This window comes from Mesoplodon bidens, assembly GCF_964165515.1.
Source record: "Mesoplodon bidens genome assembly, chromosome: 14".
NCBI classification, from domain to species: Eukaryota; Metazoa; Chordata; class Mammalia; order Artiodactyla; family Ziphiidae; genus Mesoplodon; species Mesoplodon bidens.
In genome coordinates, this window is record NC_138170.1 from 29,747,464 (window position 1) to 29,771,680 (window position 24,217).

The window sequence follows — 24,217 nt, forward strand, 5'->3', positions numbered from 1 at the left end:
ATTTCTGGCTGCTCGGGGGTCGGCGCCCCTACCCCCCACATTGTTGAAGAGGCAACCATATAGTACAACAGAAGTAAAACACAGGAAGTCATGATATCATGGTTTTATTTTGAACATACGTGGGAACTTTTTTTGAATACAAGAGTAGAAATACAATTCCAGAGAAAAACATTCCAGTGCACTGTGGTTCTTTGTGGAGTAGAAGACGGTGATTAACCCTGCCCATGGTATAGTCACCTAGTTCATAAATTTTATGGTTCACAAACGCAAATGAGAGAGATTTTACAGATGGTTGTATCATAAACCTAACTTTAAGAAACCTATCAAGCAAACGCTTAAGCTTATTTTTGTGATCTGGTAAAAAGCCTACAAATCATGAATCGCTTTAAAACTGGAGAGGGGGGTGTACACACAGTATGTGAGGTACTTGTAAAGTATAATAAAACAGGTGGCTTATGTGTATGTAAAGTGGTATTTCCTATTTATAGGAAATGTTTACAGCAAAAGAATAGCGAGGGATCAAACTAACGAAGGCCAATACATTTTTATTTTTCCATTCTCTTCAATTCTTCACTAATGTCGACAAGCTTGTGTTTTTTGCAGCCACGCAGAGCTGAATTGTTGAACTGGTTTTCTAAGTGTGGTTCCTAGACCAGTAGCATCACCTAGGAACATAACAGAAATGCAGTCTTTCGTATACCACTCCAAACCTACTGAAACCAAGTTCTGGGGGTGAGGCCCAGCAATGTTTTGGGGGGCTTTTTTTTCGTTTTTTTTGTTTTGTTTTTTTGCGGTACGCAAGCCTCTCACTGTTGTGGCCTCTCCCGTTGCGGAGCACAGGCTACGGACGCGCAGGCTCAGCAGCCATGGCTCACGGGCCCAGTCGCTCCGCGGCATGTGGGATCCTCCTGGACAGGGGCACGAACCCGTGTCCCCTGCATCGGCAGGCGGACTCAACCACTGCGCCACCAGGGAAGCCCCCAGCAATGTTTTAACAAGGCTTCCAGGTGATTCCGATGCACACTCAAGTTGGAGAACCACTGGAGCAGAACTTGGCCTTCATTCAGCCCCTGCATAATTTTTACCAGTCTCTTCTGTAAAAAGATGATTTGAGCGGCCTCCTGGAATAATGGGCCCTGATAGGATTTTTCTTCCAATTAAAAAAGTTTTTTTAATGCTGTAATTGCATTAATACTAATATGCTTGACATACGGATAACCTGTTTTGCTCTTTGAGGAAACAACTTCAGATGCCCTGTTGGAAAACAGAGTTGGGTTTGATATAACAGCAACCTTTTAAATTGGTGATCTAAGTACAAATATATCCTATCACAAAACAAGGCTATAAGTGATAGAAATTAAATTACCTCATTAGTATTCACCCACTTTTAGCACATACATAATAGTATGACACTCTCTACATAACTGTCTTCATTAAAACCACAAAAGGAAAAATATGAATGTCTCAACATACTTGTTAAGAATAAAAATAGTAAAAAGCTGACCCTTTGACAAACTATAAATTTAATTCCTGCCTCTACATCAAATATATCTTGGCAGTTTTATCAGCATATTATTCACAATTGTAATAGAGAAGAAATTGTTTTGAGACTCAATGTTCTCTTTTTTGCTATAATCTGGAGGACTTTTATTTTTTAAACAATACATGTTAACTTGGTTGCAGTTACTTTTAGAATTCACAAGCTTTTACTTGTCCTGTCCTCCCAGTGACTATAAGGACAGTCACTCATGATCTTTGTACAGATGGAGAACTGGTTCTCAAGTTTGGCTACATATTAGAATCATTCAGGAAGCACTCCTACCGGTGATTCCAGTGTACAGCTGAGGCTCAGAACCAGGGCCTCAAAAGATTTCAGCAACCAATTTCTCAACCAAAATGCTACAGTACCTTTAGAAGCATTTAACAGTTTGAACATACACTGGATCTGATCAAGCAAGGTGTCTTGCTGAATATCCTACTCTAGTGCCAACTGCTCTGGAGTAATCTAAGTTGCCTCTGCTGTGAGACTGTCACTGCATCTTACTATCAAGATTACGAGAGTTCTCACTGAGAGAAATCATTCTTTGCAACATGGACCCGCTTTGATAATGGATTGGGTTTCCTGGGACTTGTAAGGCACTAAAAACCCTTGGGAAACAGCATAAACCGCCACCATCAGTGAATCTCAACCCAGGATGCACGTTAGGAACTTTCAAAAGCTACAAAAAGCTGAGGTCCTATCCTCAACCAACTAAATCAGAATCTCTGTTGCGGAGGTCTATCACTATTCTTAAAAGCTCCTCAGGTGAGGGTTTGATAATGGCCAATTTCTTAAATCAATAGCCTGTACTTTTCATTTTAAGATTTTTGCATGACATCTTAAATTTATACTACACTAAGACTTCCGAATTTCACCCCTAATGAAATAGAGACAGAAGCAATGAAAAGAACATTCTGAAAGTCAAGGCTTCAAGCATGGGCATATGTACTTTGAAAAATATAAATTACTAAAGCCAGGCATAAGATACCAGCTCCCATAGTAGTTGTATCTGACTGAAGATCACATCCAGCTGCGAAGCACAAATGAACTAGTCCCGAACTAAAAGATAAGTCTTCCTCAAGTGCTCAGCTTAAAATGCTTTAAGGTTTGGTTCAAAATCCAGGGCCCCACCCCAGACCTATTAAATCAGCAACTCCAGAGGAGCCAGAGAATCCATACGTTTAACAAACTCCAGATGATTCTTATGATCAGAGAAGTTTGGGAAACACTGCTGATGGATATTAAAGAAAGAATAAATTTTGGAGATGCATATTCAATAAGCATGAATATGCCTTTATGCTTAATTAGAACCTTGTATATCTCATGATTCACTGGGATTACTTTTGTTAAACAATGATAATGGCAAAATATCTGTTTCAAAATCACCTCTGCTCAGACTGTGTTCTTTTTTGCCAGTGATAATTCCATTTGGAACCAGGAGGGGAAAAAAAGAAATCGTGGTATTTCATAGTTCAGTTTTAAGTTTCTCATATAAGTCCTCTTGGTCAATCATGTGTGTGTGCCCGTTCCAGCGGTGATAGGCGAGGAGAGCAGCATTGTAGCCTGCGACAGCACTCATTTCCATGGCACTCGCTGCAACCTCCACGCCGCTGAGGTAATAAAGTCGGTCGTGGAGTACGACGGAAGGGCATTTCTCTGGAGGCGTATAATGAGGGTATGCAAGCCATGACCGCTTCACAGCATAATCATAGGACACAAAGAGCTTTAAAATTTGTTCTTTAGTAAGAGGTCCTGCGGAAAAGATCTTCCAAACGTGTGCCCTGTCTGCTTTTGGTTGAGGATTATTATTTTCTTCCACAGAAGACACGAGCCCAATGCTGTTAATGAACAAATCTGGATTATCCGTGGTTAAGACTGTACCGAGATCAAACTCATCTAAGGCTCTAGAGGTAAAGACAGTTGAATTCAACTGCCCCTTAATTAAAGTTGTCACTAAAGGTTCGTAGTATTGATGGAATTCCTCAATTGGAGGATCAAAGTTAAGAAAAGTTATATTGGACATTTTTCGATTCAATGGAGTGGCCACCAGGACGATGTCATAGAAGTCTGAATGGGTCTCAGATCCAGTTTGGTAGACCGCTTCATACACCTTTGTGGGATTTCCTAGAGGCAATAGGGAAGCGTACATTTTTTTAATGTTTCTAACATACTATATTTTATACCTTCTAAAAATAATTCTATACCTTCTTAATAGTTTCTCTGTAATTCTAAGGCATTAAACAAGTTTTATCCCTTAAGATAATTATCCCTTGCATTTGTATTACAATGAGGCCAATTTTCTACTTGGAATGGAAATAAAATCTTGTCAATAAGTACAAAATATGAAATTTTTACTTTTGAGGATGAAATTGTTTTTTAAATCCAAAGAGTCATGCTGCTGTACTTGAGCACATTTGTGAATATTTCTACATGACAGACAACACCTCCAATTTAAAATTCCATCACTTGGGACTTCCCTGGCCGTCCAGTGCAGGGGGCGCAGGTTCGATCCCTGGTCGGGAAACTAAAATTCCATCATTTGGAACTGAGTGAGAGATGGAAAGAGGTTTTTCTCCCTGAGCCGTTATTTTCTGCAGGGAAGATTAGGAACAATAAAATAGAAGTTCAAGTTTACCTGTCTGCTTGGTCCTCGTTTTCTCCTCTATGGACATTACTGAGCCAGATATAAGATTGCTTTTGGAAGCCTGAAGGAGCCGTGAGCAAACAAGTTTATTGCCACCTTTTACTGCCCAAAGGCCAGGATCAGTACCGGACATTGACACTGCCCCTGTCCGCGGTAGGAAGAAAACGTGTTTTAATTCTGACTCTGTAAGAGGCCGTCTACCCACTCTCCCTTCCCAATCAGCTAAGCCCTGCTCCAATGTCTTTAGACATTGCCAGATGGCTCTGGGAGCAAAACCTCCCCCAGATGAGAAGCATTCAACTAATAAAAGCTAAAGACTGTTCCCATAGAAATGCACATTTACACATACACAATTTTGCCAACATTTTTATTGTGTCTGAGGTTTCACAAAGAAAGGCAGTCTTCTCCAAATCATGGCCTAAAGTAAGGAGCCACCATAGCATCAGGTAAACCACTCTGTAAACTAATGTCCATAACTATTCCAAGCCCTGACTTACCTACAAAGCCATTGATGTTCAAGGTTTGGCCATAATTGGTCCTCATGACAGGAGTAATAATTTCATCGAGGAACTTCTCAGAAAAGCCTGCTTTCTGCAAGGTTTCAAGAAGTGATCGGTTAAATAATCCAAGGTAGTCGTCCCCTCCTAGGGAATGTAGTAACTTTTCTACGCTACTGAAGGCATAGTCATGAGATTGGTAGCGGTAGATCCTTTTGAACAGAAAAGAAATGGGCATTAAACACCAAACAAGACAGGGGGAAGGGTACACATAAAGAAGGAAAATAGCATTCTAAGACTCAAAGTGACTTTCATGTGTCCTTCTGATGAGTCCCTACCTATCCTGTGAGATGCACCTCAGTCACCATCTGCCCCAGGTATCCCAGAGGTTCTTGGCCTCCCTCTCCCTCCGCCTCCTCTGGGGGAAGGCCACTGTCCTTTATATACACTCTTCTGCATTAATATGGTCACTGGGAGCACCCCTCAAGAAGTAGGTATGTCTTATTCATCTTATCTTGAGCACACTTAGACATGTCTAAAGTTAAACTTTACCTTTCCACTAGACTTGATCCTCTCTCCTCCCACAACCAAAAATAACAAGTTTCTCCCAACATCCTACATGTCATTCTCAGTTCATTTAGTTTCAAATGGAAACATTTCACTTCTCTCTGCTTCTCCCACCTAAGAAGGAAATCTTATCAATCTTTCTAACATCTCTTCTGTTACTTCATTCTCATCTCCCTGATCTTAAGTAAGGATTTATATTCAAACTATTAAAATGAATAACTGATCTACCTGCCTCTAGTTTCTCTTCTTTGAAACATTTATGAATCTCCCAGATGTCCTAAAATACCCTTATTTTGTCATCCATCCACTTACTCAAAAAACATCTTGAGTATTACTGTTACTTACTAAAGTTCTGACATTAAAAAAAATCATGGATTTTTAGAGCCAAACTCATCAAGTCTAACTAACTCCTTTGCTCAAATGCAGATAAAGAAACAAAGTAGAAGTTAAAGAACTTGTCTAGAAGTCACATGGCAAGTAGAAGGCTCAAGAACCACTATGCCCCTCTGCCTTCAACCACACACCCACACACACACACACACACACACACAATCTTCCACTTGAATACAGCTGACCCATTCATTCACTGCTCTCCAAAAATGCTCTGGATATTGCTCCCAAACACTGCACTGCCTCTTCCCTCCATCTGGAATACACTCCCATCCCTAATCATAGAACAACTAGCTACACTTTCCTTCAGAGCCTGAATCCCAAACCCTTTGCAAAGTCTTACCCAACTTCCCAGTCCACAGTAATGTCATCACCTCCAAAAGTCCCATAAAACTTAACACTCATGCTCAGCACTTAGATACTACTTCGAATTATTTAATTTTTAGGAACTATCACCTGACATTCTCTGCACTTTAGAGACTTGAAAAAATGTTCACATAAATTAGTTCATGCAATAATTCAATACATATTTTTTCAGGGTGCAAGTGATACAAAAATGAGGAAGACATGGTTTCTTTCTCTCAAGGAACTTACAGTTAGGAATAGGTACTCAGGCATATGCACAGATAAGTGTATGAAGCAAAGGAAGAAATAAGTGCCAAGGAAAGATCTCTACTAGTGATCACAGAAGAGTTTTTACATCAAATTTCTTCTCTCAAAATAATCTGTAATTTTTTTAAAGAGCAGAGATAATGTCATATCCATTTCAACATTACCTACTGTCTAACGGTATAGTATACAAAATGTTGAATATGGGCTTCCCTGGTGGCGCAGTGGTTGCGAGTCTGCCTGCCGATGCAGGGGACATGGGTTCGTGACCCAGTCCGGGAGAATCCTGCATGCCACGGAGCAACTAGGCCCGTGAGCCATGGCCGCTGAGCCTGCACGTCCGGAGCCTGTGCTCCGCAATAGGAGAGGCCACAACAGTGAGAGGCCCGCGTACCGCAAAAAAAAAAAAAAAAAAAAAAAAATGTTGAATATATTTTTGTGGAAAAAAATACAAAAAAAATACAGTGCCAGAACTGAGAAATTAAAATAATTCCTTCCAGCCCATACTGTTTGGCTTGTAGTCCCTAGGAAGTTGGAAAAAGTAAGATGAAAACACTGAGTTCTTCAGAAAAATAATACACTGAATACCTCATAAAATGAAGAGCAATCTTTTGTAATGGTCAGCATGACAAAATAGTAGCCAATTAAATAACTTAAGTATGATGTTATAAAAAAATTATCCCCTGCCTCCTCCCACCTGAGCCCCAACCGCACTCAAAACAAGCCTCCTAAGTAAAGGCCTCATAGAGGGTGACATGAGACAATATATACCGTGTAAACACTGAGCACTGTAACTGCTTTACAATACTAGTTGCATTACAGCGGTCCCCAACCTTTTCGGCACCAGGGACCAGTGCCATGGAAGACAATTTTTCCACGGACGGGGCGGGGGTGATGGTTCAGGCGGTAATGTGAGCGATGGGGAGCGGCGGATGAAGCTTCGATTGCTTGCCCAGCCCACACCCCCACCAACCCCTCCCCGTCCCCGCTCACCTCCTGCTGTTTGGCCCGGTTCCTAACAGGTCCGAGGCCCAGGGGTTAGAGACCCCTGAATTAGAATGCCTATTTACAGGCTTCCCTGGTGGTGCAGTGGTTAAGAATCCGCCTGCCAATGCAGGGGACACGGGTTCCAGCCCTGGTCCAGGAAGATCCCACATGCCGCGGAGCAACTAAGTCCCTGTGCCACAACTACTGAGCCTGCGCTCTAGAGCCCGCGAGCCACAACTACTGAAGCCCGTGCACCTAGAGCCTGTGCTCCGCAACAAGAGACGCCACCGCAATGAGAAGCCTGCGCACCGCAACGAACAGTAGCCCCCACTCACCGCAACTAGAGAAAAACCCGTACACAGCAACGAAGACCCAACACGGCCAAAAATAAATAATAAATGAAATAAATAAATTTAAGGAAAAAATGCCTATTTACTAAAAAGTGAGATGTAACTAGTAGTTTCTGCTAATCGGATTGGTTACACAAACTTCTTTTCTTTTTAAACTACATTTGTATAACCCCTACCCATTTATTCACTCATTCATTCATTTAATCATTCAACAAATATTTATGGAGCATCAACTTTGAGTCAGACACTGCTCTAGGTGCTAAGGATGCAGAAGTCAGTACAACACAGAAAAAAGTCCCTGCTCTAATGGAGCTTTTGTTCTAAATGGGGAAACAGGCAATAAAATAAATAAAGAAATGCAAGCAAATTATATGACAGTTTAGAGGATGATAATTATCAAGGAGAAAAGTAAATCAAAAGTAAGATTGGGGCCTCCCTGGTGGCGCAGTGGTTGAGAGTCCGCCTGCCGATGCAGGGGATACGGGTTCGTGCCCCGGTCTGGGAGGATCCCATATGCCGCGGAGCGGCTGGGCCCGTGAGCCATGGCCGCTGGGCCTGCGCGTCCGGAGCCTGTGCTCCGCAACGGGAGAGGCCACAACAGTGAGAGGCCCCGCATACCGCAAAAAGAAAAAAAAAAAAAAAAAAAAAAAAGTAAGATTGGAGGGCTTCCCTGGTGGCACAGTGGTTAAGAATCCACCTGCCAATGCATGGGACACAGGTTCGAGCCCTGGTCTGGGAAGATCCCACATGCCACGGAGCGACTAAGCCCATGCGCCACAACTACTGAAGCCCGCATACCTAGAGCCCGTGCTCCTCAACAAGAGAAGCCACCATGATGAGAAGCCCACGCACCACAACGAAGAGCAGCCCCCTCTCACCTCAACTAGAGAAAGCCCGCATGCAGCAACGAAGACCCAATGCAGCCAAAAACAAATAAATAAAATTTAAATTAAAAAAAAAGTAAGATTAGAAATGCTTGGAGCTGACAGGGTTGCAACTCTAAATAAGATGATACAAAAAATAAGTAGTCAAGGAAAGCCTCACTGAGAAGGTGATCCGTCAGCAAACACCCTAAGGAGGTGAGGATACAAGGCTTGAAGGGACAGGAGTGGGGGGAAATGTTTCAGACAGAGGTAAGAGCAGTGCAAAGGCCTTATGACAACAGCATGCCTGGTACTGCAGCTGAAGCAGAGAGATCCAGGAGAACAGGAAGAGGCACAGACAGAAAAGAGTAGGGCGGGTGGGAGGAAGCACTTCTACAATAACTGAGTAAGGACCTTAAAAAATCTGCCCCTACATAAAAGCAATGAGAACACTGACAAACATTGTCAACATCAACTTTTTCAGAACTCTGGAAATAAACAACATCCCAGGAGAATTGATTCAAGAAAAATGGCTGAACGTCTGTAAGGACAAGTGAGCCTTGTGGTATTTTAACTTCCCCTATTCCCATTCCCCTCTTGCTAGCAACAAGGTAGCCTTCAAAATCAGCAGCCTTGCAACTACAATCCCTGTGAAACCAGCAAGCTGGCAGCCACAGGAGGGGATAAAACAGGCTTGGAGCATCCCAGAATTCCCATTCCCAGAGAAGTGCCACTTTTGCCCTATCTGGTAACTCACTCAAAAGCTCTATCCTCAGGGATTGTCCTTTTGTTTTTTTTAATACAATTGTTAAAGGATATACTCCATTTACAGTTATTATAAAATATTGGCTATATTCCCCAAGTTGCACAATACATCCTGTAGCCTATCTTACACCCAATAGCTTGTACCTCCCAGTCCCCGACCCCTGTATTCCCCCGCCCCCCTGCCACTGGTAACCATTAGTTTGTTCTCTGTATCTGTGAGTCTGTTTCTTTTCGTTATTTTCACTAGTTTGTTGTATTTTTTAGATTAGGGCTTGTCTTTTTTGACCTGATTCAGAGCTCGCTCTGTACAAACAGCCCATCCTGAGTGCATCGGTCAAAAACATCAGTGGCAATTTAACATCAGCTGCCTGAGGCTGTGATACCAACTGGGGCTAATAAGAGGCTTACCAAAAGATTTTTTTTTAAAATATTGGGGAATGAAAAACCCCAATTCATTCCTTGGGACCTAGAAGCTCATGTCCATGTACAAGGCTGTCACATGCCCAGGAAAGACCTGAGAAGGCCCTAATCTGTCACCTCTGGCTGACCTTGAGGCTTTGAGCAAGCCAGAAGTAAAGGCTACAGTTGTAAACCACCCTCCAGAGCATTGCAAACATATCCCAACACACACACTTGAGTAGCCATACATGGCAAAGAATACAGACTTCACAGAATCAGTCCCAGAAAGTCACTAAACAAACAAACAACAACAACAACAACAAACCTGGGGTGAGGGAAATTCTGATTTCCAGAGCTGCCATTTAATATTATTTTAAATGTCCAGTTTTCAACAAAAATCATGAGATACTCAGAGAAACATGAAAGTATGGCCCATACATGGGGTGGGGGGGGTGGGGGGGAGGAGTCAACAGAAACTTTCCCTAAGACAACCCAGACATTGGACCTACTAGACAAAGACTTTATTTATTTATTTATTTTGGCCTCGCTACACGGCACATGGGATCTTAGTTCGCCAACCAGGGACCAAACCCGTGCCCCTGCATTGGAAGCACAGAGTCTTAACCACTGGACCACCAGGAAAGTCCCACAGACAAAGACTTTAAATCAGCTATTATAAATATGTTCAAAGAACTAAAGGAATCCATATCTAGAGAACTAGAGCAAGTGTGAAAACAATGTTGATTAGAACAAATAGACTGTTAATAAAGAGAAAGCAATTATAGAAAAAAAATTTTAATTCTGGAGTTGGAAAGTATAGTCTGAAATTAAAATTCCCTAGAGGGGCTCAACAGCAGATCTGAAACAGCAGAAGAATCAGTGAATTTAAAGATAAGGTCAGTTGAGGGCTTCCCTGGTGGCACACTGGTTGAGGGTCTGCCTGCCGATGCAGGGGACACGGGTTCGTGCCCCGGTCCGGGAAGATCCCACATGCCACGGAGCGGCTGGGCCCGTGAGCCATGGCCGCTGAGCCTGCACGTCCGGAGCCTGTGCTCTGCAATGGGAGAGGCCACAACAGTGAGAGGCCCGCGTACCGCAAAAAAAAAAAAAGATAAGGTCAGTTGAGATTATACAATCAGGGACAGAAAGAATCAAGAGTTAAGAAAATGATCAGAGCCTCGGAGCCTGTGAGACAACAAAAAGCATACCAAGATACATGTAATGGGAATCCTAGAAGGAGAGGAGAAAAAAGAAACGGACAAAAAGTTTATGAAGAAATAATGGTCAAAAATTTCCCAAATTTGATGGAGGACATTAATCTATACATCCAGGAAGCTCAACAAATCCAAAAAGGATAAACTCAAAAAAATCTACACCTAAACACATAATGGTTAAACTGTGGATAAATAAAGAGAAAATCTTGAAAGCAGCAAGAGAAAAGCAACTCATCCAGCAAAAATGATCCTCGGTAAGATTAGGAGCTGACTTCTCTTCAGAAGCCATCATGTCCAGAAGACAGTGGGATGACATATTGAAAATGCCGGGGAAAAAAAGACTATCAACCAAGAGTTCTATATCCAGCAAATCTATCCTTCAAAAATAAAGAGAAATTAATATAATCCAGGGTAAACAAAAACAGATAATTTAACACTAGCAAACCTTCCCTACAAGAAATACTAAAAGTTGCCCTTCAGGCTGAGATAGCACCAGACAGAAACTCAAATCCACATGAAGAATGGGTAAAGGTAATTAAATAGGTAAATATAAAAGACAGTATAAAGATAAACTGTTTACCCTTAAACAACATAGATTTGAACTGTATGGGTCCACTCATACGCAAATTTTTTCTAATAAATATACAGTTGGCATTCCATTTCCACAAATGCAGAACTCACAGATACAGAGGGCCAACTGTAAGAGATCTGAGCATCTGCAGATTTTGGTATCTGTGGGGTGGTCCTACACCCAATCCCCCGTGCATACCAAGGGACCACTGTATATGCTTGAAATTCTTTCCCCTTATCTGACTTTTTAAAAACTGCATAAAGCAATAATTATAAAACTAATAAGCTTATAGAACATAAAGACATAATTTGTATGACAATAGCACAAAGTATGGTGAGGTAACAAAGCTATATTGGAGTAAAGTTTTGTGTACTATTGAAATTAAGTTGGTATTAATTCAATTAACATTGTTTTAAGCAATTAACATTATTTTAAGTTAAGATAGTAACCGTAATCCCCAGGAAAACTACTAACACAATAACAAAAATATGTATTCTAAAAGAAACAGCAAGAGAATTAAAATGGTACACTCTCTAAAACAAAAGAAGGCAGCACCTAGAGGATGAATAAATTCTGGAGATCTAATGCACAGCATAATGATGGTAGCCAACAATACTATTTTATATACTTCCAAGTTTCTAAGAGACTAGGTCTTAAATGTTCTTGCCACATAAAAGAAATAATAATTATGTGATATGACAGGGGTGTTAACTAGCTATGGTGGTAATCATAATGTAATATATATTATAAATGTATCAAATCAACACATTGTACACCTTAAACTTACACAATGTCATATGTCAATTATATCTCAATATTTTTTAAAGGCACTATATGCTAACAATGAACAATACGAAAAGGAAATGAAGAAACAATCCATTACAATAGCATCAAAAAGAATAAAATATTTAGGAGTAAACTTAACCAAGGAGACAAAAAGACGTGTACACTGAAAACTACAAAACATTGCTGAAAGACATTAAAGACATCCTGTGTTCATGGACTGGAAGACTTGAAATTGTTAAAATGCCCAGATTACCTAAAGGGATCTACACATTCAGTGCAATCTCTATCAAAATCCCAGTGACTTTTTTTTTTTTTTTTGCAGAACTGGAAAAAATTCTTAAAATTCACATGGAATTTGAAAAGATCCCAAATAGCCAAAACAATATGAAGAAAGAAAAATAAAGCTGGAGGTCTCACACTTCCTGATTTCAAAGCATAATACAAAGCTACTGTAATCAAAACAGTTTAGTGCCAGCATAAAAACAGACATACAGATCAGTGGAACAAAACAGAGAATCCAGAAATAAATTCTCATGTATATCATCAAATGTTCATCAAAGGTGCCCAGGCTACACAATGGGGTAAAGAATTAGTATCTTCAACAAATGGGGCTGGGAAACTGGATATCCACATGCAAAAAAATGAAACTGGACCCTTACCTTAGATGATATACAAAAATTAATTCAAAATGGATTAAAGACAAAAACATAAGACCTGAAACTATAGAACTCCTGGAAGAAAACATAGGGAGAAAGCTTCATGACGCTGGATTTGGTGATGATTACCTGGATATGGCAAAAAAAGCACAGGCAATGAAAGCAAAAAGATAAATGGGACTACATCAAACTTAAAAACATCTGTGCAGTGAAAGAAACAACCAACAGAGTGAACAGGCAACCTACAAAATGGGAGAAAATATTTGCAAACCATGTATCTGATAAGGGTTTAATATCTAGAATATATAAAGAACTCTTACAACTCAGCAACAACAACAAAAATGCAATTAAAAAATGGGAAAACAATTTAAATAGATATTTCTCCAAAGAAGACATACAAATGGCCAACAAGCATAGGAAAAGATGCTCAAGAGGGACTTCCCTGGTGGCAGAGTGGTTAGGAATCCGCCTGCCAATGCAGAGGACACGGGTTTGAGCCCTGGTCCGGGAGGATCCCACATGCCACAGAGGAACTGAGCCCATGCGCCACAACTACTGAGCCTGCGCTCTAGAGCCCGCAAGCCACAACTACTGAGCCCGCCTGCCACAACTACTGAAGCCCATGTGCCTAGAGCCCATGCTCCACAACCGCAATGAGAAGCCCGCACACTGCAACAAAGAGTAGCCCCCGCTCACCGCAACTACAGAAAAGCCCGCATGCAGCAATGAAGACCCAACACAGCCAAAAATAAATAAATAAATTTACAAAAAAAAAGAAAAAAAGATGCTCAACATCACTAATCATTAGAGAAATGCAAATCAAAACCACAAAGAGATTATCATCTCACACCCATTAGGATGGCCACTATCTAAAAAACAGAAAATAACAAGTTCTGGCAAGGGTGTAGAGAAATTAGAACCCTTGTGCATTGTTGGTGGGAACGTGAAATGGTGCAGCTGCTATGGAAAACAGTATGGTGTTTCCTCAAAAAATTAAAAGTAGAATTACCAAAAGATACAGCAATCTCACTTCTAGGTATATATCCAAATAAATTGAAAACAGGATCAAAGAGATAACTGAACACCCACATTTACTGCAGCATTATTCACAATAGCCAAGGGGTGGAAGCAACCCAAATATCCATCAAAAGATAAATGGGTTAAAAAAAAAGACAGCAGTAATGGAGAAACAGAGGAACAAAAATGATATAAGACAAATAGAGGGACTTCCCCAGCAGACCAGTGGTTAAGGCTCCGCCTTCCAATGCAGGGGGCACAGGTTCAATCCCTGGTGGGGAACTAAGATCCCACATGCCATGTGGTGCAGCCAAAAAGAAAAAAGACATATAAAAAGCAAGTATCAACAGTAATTAAACATAAATGGACTATACGCTCCAAACACAACACAGAAATTGGCAGACTGGATTTAAAAAATAATAATAATAATCCAACTTATCTTGTCTACAAGAAATACACTTTAGATTCAAAGACACAAATAGGTTGAAAGTAAAAAGATGGGAAAAGATATACCATGCAAACAGTAATGAAAAGAGAGCAGGAGTGGCTACACTAATATCAGAGAAAATAGACTTAAGACAAAAATTGTTACTAGAGACAAAGGAGGACATTTTATAATGATAAAAGGGTTACTCCATCAGGAAGACATAACAATTATAAACATATATGCACTTAACAACAGAGCTCCAAAACACATGAAGCAACACTGACAGAACTGAAGGGAGAGACAGACAGTTCAACAATAATAGCCGGATACTCCAATATCCCACTTTCAACAATGGGTGAACGAGTACGCAGAATACCAACTGTATATTAGTTCACTAGGGCTGCCATTACAAAGTATCACAGGCTGGCTGGCTTAAACAGAAATTTATTTCCAACAGATTTGGATGCTCCAAGTCCAAGATCACGGTGTTCGCAGGTTTGGTTTCTTCTGAGGCCTGTCTCCTTGGCTTGCAGATGGCCACCTTCTGCTGTGTCCTCACATGGTGTTTCCTCTGTCTGTGCACATCCCTGGTGCCTCTTCTGTGTGTTCTAATCTACTCTTCTTATAAGGACAACAGTCAAATTGGATAGGGCCCAGCCTAACAGTTTCATTTTAACTTAATTACTTCATTAAAACCCTATCTGCAAATACAGTCACATTCTGAAGTACAGGAGGTTACGGCTTTACCATATAAGTTTGGGGGTAGAGAGGACACACAACTCTGCCCATAACAAACAGGAAATTTTAAAATGATGAATGGGATTATCTACATCCTATCAGGTCTTCCAAGCCATGGCACAGATTTTGGCTGTAACTCTGCATGAAATAGCCACTGAAAGTTTCTCAGCAGAGGAGTAATGTGATAACTCTTAGATTTTTAGAAAACTACTTTGGCTGCTATGCTGAAAACAGATGGTGATGACACACGGGCAAAAGCTGGGAGATGAGTTAGGAGGTGTATTAGTTTCCTATTTCTGCAGTAACAAATTATCACAAACTCAGTGGCTTAAAACAATACAAACTTATTATCTTATGGTTCTGCAGGTTAGAAATCCAAAGTCAATCTCACTGGGCTAAACTCAAGGTGTCAGCAAGGCTGGTTCCTTCTAGAAGCTCTGAGGGAAGAAACCATTTTCTTGCCTTTTTCAGTTTCTATAAGCCACCTTGGCTCATGGCCCCGCCAAGCATCACTCTAACTTCTTTCTTCCATCATCACATCTAATATTCATTCTGATTCTCCTGCCTCCCTCTTATAAAAACTCTTGTGATTACACTGGGCCCACCTAAATAATTAAGAATTATCTCCCCTTTTCAAGATCCTTAATCTTATTTACAAAGTCCCTTTTACCATGTAAGGTAACACATTCACAGGTTCCAGGGATTAGAATGTAGACATCTTGCAGAGGGAGGGAGGCATTATTTAGCCCACCACAGGAGGCTATTCCAACAATCCAGATGGGACTTCCCCGGTGGTCCAGCGGTTAACACTCTGTGCTTACAATGCTGGGGATGTGGGTTTGATCCCTGGTTGGGGAACTAAGATCCCACATGCCGCCAGACAAGAGATAATGGTGGTTTGGATCAAAGCGGTAGCAGTGATGGTGGTGAGAAGTGGTGAAATTCTGAATATATTTTAAAGACTGATAGGATTCAAGATAGACTGGATTTGGGAAATGAGAAAACGAAAAGAATAAAAAATGACTTGTTAGGTTTAACTTTTTTCCTTTGAGGAATAAAAAGGCTGTTTATAAAGCCTTTCACTATGAGTCCTATCAGTCTCAGATCAAGAAGTGTTCAGGATCTAACATGTCCCCAGAAATGCACTAAGTGCTAGAGACAAGAATGAGCTTGAACCCAGCCTATAAGCCAAGATACCTCAACAGGAAGCCATTTTGTGGACCACAGGATTCAATTCAACAAATATGTGACTGAATATCTATGACATTCTGGCTAATATGCATACTACAGAACACAAGTGTGTGTGTGGTGTACACCATATAATACTTGAGATGTTTGAAAAGAGAGATGAATGGTGACTAGAGTATTAGGCAAGGGCTGAGATAAGACATGAATTTTGGAATAAAGAATGGCATCCAACCAGAAAAACTGCATAAATAAATGCTCAGAACTGGAAATTGACTTGGCAAGTGTGGGTATCGGGGGCAGCAGGCTCTCTACCCAAGTACCTTCAACAGCAAAGAAAAATGCACACTCCCAGGCGTGTGGGGTGTTGCCTACCACAAGCTTGAGCCCTCTTTCACGTATCATGGTTTACTATTGTCACATGGGCTTTTGCTCACACTGTGCACACTCTGAAATAGAAGCACAAAAATGACAATGTACCTCCCCAAAGCTGGTCAACAAATCTCCCAAAACTTTCTACAGAAGATCACACAAGCCACTTTCAAAAGGAGCCAACTGCCTCTGTCATATATATCCAAAAAAGGGAGGAAATATGTTGAGCAAGGACTTTAGGTTTCTTACACCATTCAAAGAAAGAGAAAACTCAAGAATATTCTCCAATTACGCATTTTAACCCAGTGGTTCTCAACCCTGATTATAGGCAAGATTCACTTGAGGTGAACACACCAATGCCCAGATGCCTACCACAAACCAATGAAATAAAACTTCCCTAGGAGTCGAGCATAGCATTCTTTTTTTTTTTAATTTAGTTTTTGCTGTGTTGGGTCTTCGTTGCTATGCGAGGGCTTTCTCTAGTTGTGGCGAGCGGGTGCTACTCTTTGTGGCAGTGCACGGGCTTCTCTTGTTGTGGAGCACAGGCTCTAGGCACGCAGGCTTCAGTAGTTGCAGCACACGGGCTCAGCAGTTGCGGCACACAGGCCCTAGAGCGTGCGGGCTTCAGCAGTTGCAGTGCGTGGGCTCAGTAGTTGTGGCCCGCGGGCTGTAGAGCGCAGGCTCAGTGGTTGTGGCGCACAGGCTTAGTTGCTCCGCAGCATGTGGGATCTTCCCGGACCAGGGACTGAACCTGTGTCCCCTGCATTGGCAGATTCTTAACCACTGTGCCACCAGGGAAGTCCCACATCATTCTTATTTTTAAAACTGTGCCACCAGGGAAGTCCCACATCATTCTTATTTTTAAAACATCTCCATGTTGGGAATTCCCTGGTGGTCCAGTGGTTAGGACTCCGCACTCCCACTGATGGGGGCTCAGGTTGCATCCCTAGTTGGGAACTAAGATCCTGCAAGCTACGCAGCATGGCCAAAGAAAAAAAAGATCCCCATGTGAATATAATGTACAGCCAGGATTAATAACTACTACTTTACTGAAATGTTGGGGATTTCACTGTTCCAGATTCCTCTTTGGCAACCTCTGTGGCTCCCAATCCTGGTTTTTGTAACATGGGTGATATTACAAATATTTAATAACCGGTACAACATTAAACAGAAAGTAGACTGACTACAGCACTGGAACTGAGTCAAGACTCCCTGCTGGGGCAGTGGAGGAGACTCCCAGGGAAGAGAAAACATGCAGGTAGTAGCTATTTCACAAGTCCAGCAGTATTTCACTACTTTAGCAACTGGCACATGCTGGATCAATACCTGCCCTTTCCCCAACTATCTCATAGGGTGTGACAAAATTATCAAAATAAGATCTGCATGTTCTTGATTTATTGAAAGAAACAGAAATGGATGGCCCTTTAAACAACATAAAGGTCAGCGCTCTATAATCAAGTATCAAAGATACACTGGAGGGGGGCAGTAATTCCATAAAGTTTGGGAATTGTTTTCTAAAATCAAAAATAGTATAATCTACAGGGAACTATATTCAGTATCCTGTGATAAACCATAATGGAAAAAAATATGAAAAAGAATGTATGTATATGTATAACTGAATCACTTCGCTATACAGCAGAAATTAACACATTGTAAATCAACTATACTTCAATAAAATAAACTTTTTAAAAACAGTATAATCTATGTATCCCCTCACTGGGTCTTTTTCACAGTTCTGTAATACCCTGAATTCACTTCAAAAGTGATTTCTTAATTTCTCAAAGGGCAATTCTCTACATGTCAAGAAAACTGATACACACAGGCAAGGTTGTATCTGATGCCATGTGAACTTGATTTTTCTGCTGAGGATGCTGCAACATGCCCTCTTTCTTTAAAAAGTGACTGGCTGTAGGGTTTCCCTGGTGGCGCAGTGGTTGAGAGTCTGCCTGCCGATGCAGGGGACACGGCTTCGTGCCCCGGTCCAGGAAGATCCCACATGCCGCAGAGCAGCTGGGCCCGTGAGCCATGGCCGCTGAGCCTGCGCGTCCGGAGCCTGTGCTCCGCAACGGGAGAGGCCACAACAGTGAGAGGCCTGCGTACCGCAAAAAAAAAAAAAAAAAAAGTGACTGGCTGTAATGCAGGGGACAAGGGTTCAATCCCTGGTCCGGGAAGATCCCACATGCTGCGGAACAACTAAACCCATGCACCACAACTACTGAGCCTGCGCTCTAGGGCCCTCGTGCCGCAACTACTGAACCTGCACGCTGCAACTACTGAAGCCCGCATGCCTAGAACCTGTGCTCTGCAATGAGAGAAGCCACCACAATAAGAAACCCGCGCACCGCAAGGAAGAGTAGCCCCCACTCATCGCAACTAGAGAAAGCCCACGCGCAGCAATGAAGACCCAACACAGCCAAAAAATAAAAAATTAAAAGAAAAAAAAGTGACTGGCTGTCTCTACACAAATTCTATGTATTTCCCTAGTAAACTGCTTGTCTCTCTACTAGAATATGTATTCTTTGAGGGCAGGGACATGTTCTGGGTTCCTGCCTGGCACATAATAAGTACTCAATATTTGGTGAATGAACAAACGAGTGAATGACTACTTTAAAACAACCTGCACTATAGCTGAACTTAATGTACCCGCTGGAAAGGAGTTCAAGAAATTGACCTCAGAATGATGTTTAGAAAGAAAGAAATCCTTATCTACTATAAGTTACAGAAACTAGAGTACATTTATCCTATTCACCTCTTACATTTGTGCTGGGCAATACTTGGTCATATGACATGTAATTTTACCTTTTTTTTTTTAACAGATTTAATTTTATTTATTTTTTTTTGGCTGCATTGGGTCTTCATTGCTGCATGCAGGCTCTCTCTAGTTGTGGCGAGTGGGGGCTACTCTTTGTTGCGGTGCGCAGGCTTCCCCTTGCAATGGCTTCTCTTGTTGCGGAGCATGGGCTCTAGGCACGTGGGCTTCAGCAGTTGCAGCACACAGGCTCAGTAGTTGTGGCACACAGGCCCTAGAAAACGTGGGTTTTGGTAGTTGCAGCGCGCAGGCTCTAGGGCACACGGGCTCAGTAGTTGTGGCTCGCGGGCTCTAGAGCACAGGCTCAGCAGTTGTGGCGCACGGGCTTAGTTGCTCCGCAGCATGTGGGATCTTCCCCGACCAGGGATCGATCCTGTGTCCCCTGCACTGGCAGGAGGATTCTCATCCACTGCACCACCAGGGGAAGTCCCTAATTTTACCTTTTTAACAATTATTTTATTCCATTGGCACAGTCACAGTAATGAAACATTATTAGCATTTACAAGCTGAGTTTCTCCAGGATCTAAAACTGTAAACCAGCATAAAAATTAGCACATGCCAATGACCTTAAAAAAAACAAATAGGTTGTATCTTTCAAAGGTAGACTGGTTATCTTATGTTATTTTTCCTACTTACCAAAGCAATGCATATTCATACACAAAGAAATTTTTGAAAATACAGAAAAACATAGAGAAGGAAAAGAGGCACCTGTATTCTCACTACACAAGACAGTGTGGGAATTTAATATCCGAATTTAAATTCTTGGGGCTCAGAACTGATATTTCAGGCTGCTGGCTCACTGAAACATCACGTCACAGTTAAATAAAGCTCATTTAAGTTTTCTGATCCTTTCTACAAGCTCTTGTACACATCAGCTCATTCATCTACACACAACACTAAAACAGTTCCGAGATTAAGAAGGAGGACTCTGGAGCCAGACTGCCTGCGTAAGAACTCCAGCTCCACCGGTTACTAGGCGGGTGGACTTGCACACTTGAAACCTCTCTAAGCCTCCACCTTCCACACCTGTGAAAAGCAGCTAATAACAGTACTCACCTCAGAGAGCTGTCACAAGACTTCAAGGAGTTAATATTTGTAGAGCATTTTAAAGTGTCTGGTAACATTAAATAAGCATTTGCAAAATATGTTTTCAGAAGCAAAAATAAACTACCCTTTCAGCTTCGAAGTGGATAAATGGTTTGCGTATTGTATACAAAACATTTTGCCTAACGATCTTAAAAACAGGCTGCAGTTAGGTAGAGAACTGTTCCGAGAAAACTATAATTCCTACGGATCATCTAATGAAAAGTCTTAGGTTAAACGGAAGAGAAGAAATTACCTCATAAACTTGTCTAATATATCCTCTACCCACATGTGCATCCGGAGGGACTGAAATCCATAGTGCCAAATTAGTTTAATCATGTTTATTATAAACCAGCTGTTCTCCTCATATACCAGAGTCTCTCCGTTATACACCCCCACTAGGCCACTAGGGCTCTGAACAGCAGAGAGACCTGTAAAAACAAAGAAAGGTAGCTAAGTCAGTGGTTTCTGTACTGCTCAAATGAGAAAAGGTAATCTGAAGCTATCGGGGACGTCCTGAAGTGAGCGAATCCGGGCTTCCCCCAGTTCTCAGGAGACATGTTAAAGGAGCTCTATCTTTAGAACAGTGGGTGATACACTAGACACCACACTTTCCAAAAGCGGATTCCCTGAAAGATGGGTTGGATGATCATGCAGATATATCAAAATGAGACTGGCTATAGTTAGTCTAAAAAGACTAAAAAGTCAAAAGAAAAAACCAAAGGATGAGCTGAATTCAACTTAAAAACAGAAATGTCAGACATGACTCTTGGCAGCATAAATGGCTCCTGGAATACACTCGCCCTCTTGCAGGAAAGAGGCCCAGGAGGCGTCCACCGGAGATGTGGCAAGCAGCTAAGGAAAAGAAGTCAGTCCCGTTCCGGTGCAAATACTATTTTGCATAACTGGATATTTCTGATAACTGGAAGAAGGCCAAAATTACACAATATTCCCTGAGGAAAGAGCCTGCAGAGGCTGGCCACACTTCCCCCACACCTGTCCAGTGCCTCTGCTGGTAGGCAAGCTGTCCGATGTCCCAAGTTCTAGGCACATGTTTGCACCTACAGCTGTGTAAGTGACCTTAAGCCAGACACCTCAAGTCTCTGGGCCTCATTTCCCCAGCTGTAAAATGAGTACTCTAGGGTTTCTGCTAACTCAAACCATTCTTTGATTCTTTAACACGAACCCAGAGGTTTGAGAACCCACAGCAGCAACCATCCCCACCCTGTGCCCCATGGCTGTAATTCCAGATAACTGAAGATACAGATAACTAGTGTCCCATTACAGCAGAGCAGCTCCTAAGGCAGTACCAACTGCTAGCAGGAAAGTGAGGAAAGCAGTTTTACCAGCTTCACTGTAAAAGACGATTAACAAGGCAGGCAAGTTTCAGTTCCCTATCTGACAACAATATCCATGCATATTGAAGTCCGCTTAGCTCTAAGACCAAATTACATACCCAGGTCCTTGACAAAACGTTTCATGTGCAGATTTAAAGGATGGATGACAGAACCTCCTGACTCATATTCTTGCCCTTGCATAGTCACGGTGGCCAGACGGCCCCCCACCTCTCCTTTTTCAAACACGTCAATCTTCACATCGTTCCCAAATTTCTGCCGCAGGTAATAGGCTGCTGAAGTGCCTCCAATGCCAGCTCCAATAATCGCTATGGGGGGAAGAAAAGGAACAGGTTTTTTTTCCCTCTTACCAGCTTTGTAGGTTTGCTTTGTTTCTGAAAGGCCGTAAATCAACAACAGACGTTGCTTAAGGCTGTTATCAACAATTTAGGGAAGCCTGGGGACGGGGAGGCAAGTGACAGCCACAGTGAAGGTAGAACTATGAATCTGGACAGACACTGCCCCCAGACAAAAGTGGTAGTTACACTTTTTTTTTTTTTTTTTTGCCAGATGGCCCAAGATTCTCACAGTTGGTTGTGGAAGGACCAAGTGGACCGCCGCACACCCTTCTGTGCGCCCAATGCAAAGGAACAGAGGAGGTGGCGCCTTTCCAGGACGCATTTCAAATAAAGTGGCCGCCATTTTTGCCTTGATTTGTTCCATCTCGTTAATGTAAACAGGTTAATGATTCCAAAGAACACGGCTTAAAGGGGAATAAAAAAACAAAGCAGAACAAAATAAACAGGGGGCAAACCACCAAAACCACTCAAACTAAAAGAGTGACTGGGCTGTGTAGTCGTCCTAGGCAGAGAACTTGTGCAAGCCAGGGGACTGTGCCAGCCGGCCGACTTCAGCAAAGCGGACGGGGGAAGGGCGCCCCAGTCCATCACTGGAAGCCGACTCGGTCAGCGCGGTCAGCTCATCTGCGCTGCTTGGTGTGCTGTGCCCGCGTGCGCCTCTCATCTGCAGAGCGGAATTGGCCCGTCGCTCCCGGACCAGCCAGAAGACAGACCTCCCAACAAGTGCAGCAAGGGAAGGCCGCGGGAGGGGCCTCAGCCTCCCCGGAGCCCAAGGCCTCCGACTCAGGGGCTGCAGGGAGGCCTGGCGCCCGCCCGCCACCCCGGGTCGCCCCCCTCCACGGCCCATTGCTCAAGTGGTCAAGTCTCCACGCCCGGGAAAGGGCGGTCCCTGGGGCACGTAAAGCAGTCCCAAGGCGCGAACCGGGAAGAGCTCCACTTGCGCAGGGAGCTCGTTCTGCGCGGCCCGGCGGGCGTCGCGGGTGCCCGGCCTGGCGCATCAGGCAGCGGCCGCCCGGCGTGGGGCGCGCTCCCACCGCCCCCGCCGCGCACCGCCTCCTCTCGCCTACCGATATTCTCCGGCGGGGCCCGTGGCTCGGCGCTCCCAGGGAACCCCCAGCTGCACAGCAGCAACAACCCCAGCCACAGCCCCACAGTCGAGCAGGAGAGCCGCCCAGCGGTGCGCTCCATGGCTCTCGGAGCGCGGTCGGACTGGAGAGACCAGCTGAACGCACGCATTTGAGTCTGCGCTCTTTGCCCGCCCCGCCCCCTGGCTGGCCTCGCCCCTCCAAGCCCCGCCCAGGTCCACCCCTAACCTACCCTGCTCTGCTGCACAGGCCCTTGACACTCCAAGGCCGACCTTGACACCCCAGGGCCACCCTTCCCTCCAAGAGCTGCCAACCCGGTCCTCTCGGTCCCCTAAGCTCGCCCTGCCCCTCCGAAGCCCACGCTGCTTCAGGGAGACACCAAAGGCCCCACCCCAGCTTTTAATTTCTTCAGTCGTGCCTTCTTCTGTCGCACCCTTCCCTTCACTAGCTCTCGCTCAAACAATGCACACAGCTAATCGCTGCCAGAAACAGACCAGGGGTGCAACAAACACTTTACTGAGTGATCACTATGTTTGGGACTGTTGGGTACAGGATGAATGGGTAAATAGTACTAGGTAGAAGGAAAAATGGGGAAGACCAGGGATGGGGTGCCCCAAAGTGAAGAGAGTGGAAAAATAGTGACGGACATGAATAAAAGTAGTGTACTGACCTCATATGCTGGAACATTATGCAAACATTAAAAAGATTTGTAGCATCAGTATCTATTGTCCTAGTATTGTTAGGTGAGAAAAACTGCTGACTGAGTGATGGGTATTATATGATCCCATTTCTGTAATTAAAATACCCCCACCCAGTCAAAAAAAAAAAAAAAAGGAAAAGAAAACACTAGCACATGAACGTGAAGAACAGTATGGGTGGAAGGAAAACAAGTTGGATAAAAAGAAAGGTTAGGGACTTCCCTGTGGATAAGACTCCGATCTCCCAATGCAGGGGTACTGGGTTCGATCCC

General features: G+C 43.0%; 1 protein-coding gene across 1 annotated transcript; it reads right to left on the reverse strand.

Moving 5' to 3' along the window:
• Positions 1-88: 88 nt before the first annotated feature.
• PCYOX1 (prenylcysteine oxidase 1) lies at positions 89-23,411 on the reverse strand. The gene is made up of 6 exons (XM_081253778.1): positions 23,230-23,411; positions 21,926-22,132; positions 20,726-20,900; positions 4,682-4,893; positions 4,176-4,328; positions 89-3,664 (listed from the first exon to the last, which is right to left on the reverse strand). Exons 1-6 carry the CDS (start codon positions 23,396-23,398, stop codon positions 3,006-3,008), a joined length of 1,575 nt encoding a protein of 524 aa, XP_081109904.1. The 5' UTR covers positions 23,399-23,411; the 3' UTR covers positions 89-3,005.
• Positions 23,412-24,217: the final 806 nt, after the last annotated feature.